This window comes from Arachis hypogaea, chromosome 7, assembly GCF_003086295.3.
Source record: "Arachis hypogaea cultivar Tifrunner chromosome 7, arahy.Tifrunner.gnm2.J5K5, whole genome shotgun sequence".
Lineage (NCBI taxonomy): Eukaryota > Viridiplantae > Streptophyta > Magnoliopsida > Fabales > Fabaceae > Arachis > Arachis hypogaea.
In genome coordinates, this window is record NC_092042.1 from 70482989 (window position 1) to 70488781 (window position 5793).

The 5793-nt window shown below is 31.5% G+C and overlaps 1 protein-coding gene across 7 annotated transcripts; it reads right to left on the reverse strand.

Annotated features, from left to right (window-relative positions):
* Positions 1-676: 676 nt before the first annotated feature.
* Positions 677-5557, reverse strand: LOC112703360 (uncharacterized). 7 transcript variants are annotated; one of them, XM_072199597.1, is made up of 9 exons: positions 4731-5557; positions 4312-4481; positions 3783-3827; positions 3540-3648; positions 2888-3108; positions 2351-2460; positions 1497-1557; positions 1209-1417; positions 677-1050 (listed from the first exon to the last, which is right to left on the reverse strand). In XM_072199597.1, exons 5-8 carry the CDS (start codon positions 3034-3036, stop codon positions 1354-1356), a joined length of 384 nt encoding a protein of 127 aa, XP_072055698.1. In that variant the 5' UTR covers positions 3037-3108; positions 3540-3648; positions 3783-3827; positions 4312-4481; positions 4731-5557; the 3' UTR covers positions 677-1050; positions 1209-1353. The 7 variants fall into 7 exon arrangements, with proteins under 7 accessions (XP_072055698.1, XP_072055702.1, XP_072055699.1 ...); XM_072199601.1 differs by having other exon boundaries at positions 3540-3645; positions 4731-5086; XM_072199598.1 differs by having other exon boundaries at positions 3556-3648; positions 4731-5072.
* Between the last annotated feature and the right edge of the window lie 236 nt (positions 5558-5793).

The window sequence follows — 5793 nt, forward strand, 5'->3', positions numbered from 1 at the left end:
TGTAATTAGAGATGTCTCTAATTTTAATTAAAATTTAATTTTTTAGGTGGATTTGTATACTTAAATCATACAATATATTTGGAGATCAATCTCTTTTAAAAGCAAAATAAAAAAAGAGAATCTAATCACCTTCAAATTAGATTAAAGTAGCAAGATTTACAAATGACAAAAATTACATATTCAACAATAATTAACGGTTTATTTTATCAGTTTATAATTCTGTTTCGAAGATATTTTAATTATACTTGCTCTCTTTCATTCATAGTTTTCGACTTTTCACAATTAAAAAATGAATTAATACAGACAGATTTAGTTTTTATTATAGACGGATTTTTGATTACCGACGAAAATTACCGACGAATTTTTACGAATTATCGACGGATTTTTTCTCTGTAAATTTTCCATCCATTTCCCGAAGACGACGAACTTTTCGACGGATTTTCCGTCTGTAATTACAGACAGATTTTCAGACGGATTTCCCGTCTGTAATTACAGATGGATTTTTCGACAGATTTTCTGTCTGTAATTTGAACTTTGAAAAATCATCTCACACTCTGATTACAGACAAAAAATCCGTCTGTAAATCCGTCAGTAAGTTAAAATATATATTTTTTTAGATTTTTTCATTGCAAAATAAACTTGTTTTCATACAAAATAAATATAAATTTAATACAAATTTTTATCTAATTTGTATTTGAATATTTATATTATTTCAAAAAATAAACAAATTCAGTGTATTATCAAATTAAAAGAAAAGTACTATAAACAAACAAGTCAATATAATTCAAAACACAAACAAATTGATACATCAACTATAATTCAAAACAAATACCATTAAAAAAAACCTATAAAACCTGTACCGTAACATACACTAAAGGTGTATAAAACAATCTGCTCTTGTAGCTAACCACTATCAGAATTGCCTAAATATAAACATAAACCTAGTCTAAAATTAAGGCCAAACTAAGTTAAAGTTGTTCAATTCTTCTAAGATCCATTCAATATTTTCTCTTTCTCCTGGCGACTTGTTCAATTCTTCTAAGATCCAAACTGTGTAAGCCAAACAATTTTCAATTAAAAATCATAATCCATTTACATGAGATCAGATAAGGGCAAAACACGAAAGAAAAATTCTAATAGAAAGCAAAAAAAGCTTATCAATCACTGTAAAGATTTGCAGTAGTAGTGATAATAAAACTATTTGATACCTGGGTGGTGCCAAAATTTTTCACTGGTAACCTCCCGTATAAGGGGTTCAACAGATGTGTCTTGGGGCTGGATGTTGACAGGAGTCTGCTTCTTCATAGGAGCATGTTTTTTGTTTCCCACCTTGACATCATTGGAATTGGAGCTTTAATCCGTCTGTCCCAACTTTCTACTTGAACCAAGTACATTTTTCCAAAGCATTGCCTCTAGCCTAAAATGAAAGAACAACTCCATTAAGATAAAAATAACTATAAAATACTGCACAAAATGAACCACCAAAAAAAACCTACCTCCTTTGCAATTCTGTGCTGCAAATCACTTTTTGCAATCTCAAGCATTTGAATAGCAAGCCTACACAAATAAAAATAATTTCTTGTTTATTTTCAAGAGCAAACAAAGGGAAAAAATATTAAAGTCGAAGCATTATACATAAGACTGATGATCCCAGACATGCTTGGAAGAGATGCCAACAATCAAAGACTAAAAACAGAAAAAACAAAGCAAGCAATTTATTTTGGTGTAAGAAACTTTAAACTAACACTACACAGCGGTGATTCCATAACACATTAATCTTTAAGAATATACTACTACATGAGTCTTGCAACACTTTAACTGAGCAGAAGTAAAAGCCTTAAGTTGTAGACTATCAGATAATAAATAACTATTAACAAGAATTTATAGCTGAAGGAATGCAAATGGACCTCCACTATCTAATAATGCATTTAATCTTATCATAAAGATGGAATATATGTGAAGGAATAGTGATCACAATCAACTAAACAGATGCTATTTCATATATTCTTTCTCGGTGGATATTACTCTAAGACAAAAATAGAATCATAAGAGTAGAGTAGAGTGATATATATATATATATATATATATATATATATATATATATATATATATATATATATATATATATATATATTAACTATGTGATAAAACATACTAGTTATATGCATAATGAAACAATGTGGCAGGAACAGGTTGAATATGGTGGGAGGTATGAAACATGCTAAAATGGTAAAGAGTAGAGTTCTGAAACCAGATTGCTAATGGACACACACGTCAAAATGCAAATAATAAAACAATTTTGCTGCTTTTTTGCAACCAATTTTGCTATGCAATGAACCCATACACTTACCATCAAACTGCTCAAAGAGATCATTGCTGTTCTTTGTCACATCTTTCTCTGCTGCAACATGAGCAGAATTGATCTCCATGTCATGTTGCTCATTGCTATTAGAAGCATTACTGTACACAAGTGATTGATATTGTATCAGTTGATCACAAAAATATTAGTTTAAGAGCGGATTACATGGAATTAAACACTCAGTAACAAATAAAAAACAGCAGTATAAAAAAAATTCTTGAACAAGTTAGTTCTATTTAGCTGCAACAAATGAATAAAATCACTAAGTCATAATCAGAGAATTTGTTCTTGCATTGCCATAAAACTAGCCACTCAAATGGGGAAAACGAAAAAAAAGTGCATAATATGAAAATTATGGTGAGCAGCAACATACAATGTTTTCAAAAATTTCAGCCTCATTGATTTTAGGTTTGATCATTTACCAACACACCAAACACATAAAATTCCAATCTTTTTATCCAAAAATACTTATCAAACACTTGCATTAATATAATGCAATGAATCTTGAAAAGAAAGAATGATACTCACGGTGGTGTAAAACTTGAGCTATCACTTTTATAGCAATCACCATTAGTAACAGCAGAATAGTGGTGAAGAGGGGTATTATCCTCATGGCCAAAGCTTGAACTAAATGAAGATCTATTAGTCCTCACACTTTGTGCCACAGATGGTGGCATATCAATGGTTATTTTTTTCCACTTGCAGCAAAAATTGCTCTTTCTTAGGCTCCTTCAGAGTTCAGACTTCCACTGCATATAAAAGTAAAAAATTCAATTTTCATACATCATTTCAGTTTTATTGCCTCAGAAATATTTCAACCATTTGGAGTAAAGATTGGAGCTTTCTGAATTTGCAGCATTGAAAATATGACTAAATAAAATCCAGCAATGGAGAATAAAGACAGAGACCAAAAAGAAAAAGGAAAAGAAATAATAATAACATAATGAAGAAGAAGAAGCATGCATTGAAATTCTACAGGTTGAGCATTGATCTAAGTAGTTGAAGATCCAGAAGATTAACAAACAAAACCAGACACACATTCCAAGGTATCTCAGCTAAACATAATACTTGACCATCTTCCCACGTTTCAGATAAGACAGTTCCAGCTCTACAATTATAGCCAAACAAATGAGAAGATCAAGAAAATAAAAGAAAAAAAGATATATAAAAAGAAAATTACTGTTCTTCACTCATACTTGATTACACCAACATTTCCAAGTCTCAATGAGTCTTGCCGCACTTTCAGCCTTTGAAACCGATATCAGCAAATCATATATTATTTTTGTCTGCTGCAAAATAGAAAGAACAAATGTAAATTTGATGCATGATAAAAGGAAAGCTCATTGTTGATACTTGATATTTTGTTTTGGGAGGGGAAAAGTAATTATGATATTCTCCTCTTCAAAATTTAGAATTATCTCACCTTTGGTTTCATTTGTTGTTCTTGATCTGTCAGGTCCTTAAGTTCCTACACATGCCAGAATCAAGAATTAAAAAGGAAATAAATCTGTCATTAATCCAGGGATGTTATGCTACGAGTTTCAAAATGTAATTTTGTAGCGTATTTAGTATATTTGGGTCAGCTTGCAATTAAGCGGTTCAAACAAATAATAAAATCAACAGTTTCCAATACTAAATGCATTTTCTTCAAATGCCTTATACAAAAGGTAGAATTAAAGGTTTCCATGCTGAAAATTGCTACTCATTATGTGAAATGGTGAACAAAAAAAATGGGTACCACAATATCAATTGCCCAATCACTTGTCCTAGTAGTTACTGTATATGATTCTGTCATTTTTAAGACTTAATTGCATTTTATTCCAAACTCATGTACAATGTATGATAAGTCCATTTTGTTGAAACATTTTAACGAATTGTGACAGTATCTTACATAGCCCTCTGATTCACGAATCACAATTACTATTTTTGTGAATAGTTGCTAAATCATATACCTTTTCCAACTACCGACAAAGATTCTGATAGTCAAAGGTCTCCTGTTTTGATTTATGCAAGTCCTCCTCCAATGCTAAAACCTTTGCCCGTAAAGATGCAAGAAGAACATTGGCGTAGAGGGAAATTGCAGTTGCAAGAATCAATAGACAACAGTTCCTTTTCAATAACCCTGTCAATCAACAATTATATAATAAAATTACATACTAGTATCACATGAATCACATGAATCACACAAAATATTGCATTTGGATAAAAAAAACTTTCGATTGTAGTAAAAAATTCATCAAAATTAGAGTAAACCCATAGATTCACGAAGCACAAAAGTAGAGTATGATAAACCTAGCTAAAACTGGCGCAGAAAAATTTAGGCCTAAGGTTTATCACAAAGAACAGAATCACAAAATCAGGATATATATACCTGAAATTCGAGATGGTTACGAGAAGAACCGAGAGAGCGAGTTGTTGAGAATAAATGGAAGAGGCGCCAAAGGGAGCAGATGTGATGAGAGCGGCGGCGGAGAGAGCTCTGTGACGATGGGAGTAGACGCGACAAGAGCGGCGACAGAGGGAGCTCGTGTGATGCAAGGGATGACAGAGAGAGATCGTGCGATGCCAGCGGCAGCGGAACCGGCAGCGGCGGAAGCAGCTTGTGCGACGGAGAGAAGAAGCAACTGTACGACAGCGGAGAGAGGAAGAAGCACATAAAGGTAGGTAGGAATTGGCAGCTGTGTTTATTTGTGAATGGATTTTGGGAGAGATGGGATAGATTAGGTCAAAGTTAAAATTTTCAGGTGGAAAATTTTAAATTACAGATGGATTTTTCGTCTATAATAATTTAATAAAACGCAGTATTTTATCTATTTAATTACAGACGGATTTTTCATCTGTAATTATTTTCTACGAAAAAAATTAATTTTACCAATAGAATTATCGACGAATTCTGTTTTCCGTTTGTAATTTATGCTAATTTATTTTTTTTTCCGACAAAAAAATCTTTCTAAAATTCTGTCTATATTTCTGTAAGATAAAATTCATCGAAAATATCCGTCTGTAATAATTAATTTTCTAGTAGTGTTTCGCCATGATTACTCAATAAAACTGTATATTTTTAAGCCTTTCTTAGATAATGTGAATGGTTATTGATTAAATTAGATATTTTTGTTAATGCGATAATATACAGATTAATGTCTAGATAATAATTTTGTTTTCACAAACATTGTGTAGATGATAGAAATTGAATTTCTTAAATTGACAAGTCACTTGTAAACAGTAATGTATTATGTATAGTGCCAGTTGAACTATTGTGTCATGCATGAAGCCATGAACACTTCAACTAATTAAGATTTGAATCCTATGACTTATACATTAATTAGTTTAGAAAAAAAGGATCACCTATAACACACTAACTACCCTTACATTGGTATATTTTTATCTTGGCATATAATTAATTCTTCTTACGACTTACTTCTATTGGTACAAAG

Coding starts and splice junctions, on each gene's coding strand:
- LOC112703360 (XM_072199597.1), bottom strand. CDS start 3,036: ATGCCACCATCTGTGGCACAAAGTGTGAGGACTAATAGATCTTCATTT. Junction 1,558..2,350: donor TCTCTTTGAGCAGTTTGATG/GTAAGTGTATGG, acceptor TTATTTGTGTAG/GCTTGCTATTCAAATGCTTG. Junction 1,418..1,496: donor AGCACAGAATTGCAAAGGAG/GTAGGTTTTTTT, acceptor CTTTCATTTTAG/GCTAGAGGCAATGCTTTGGA.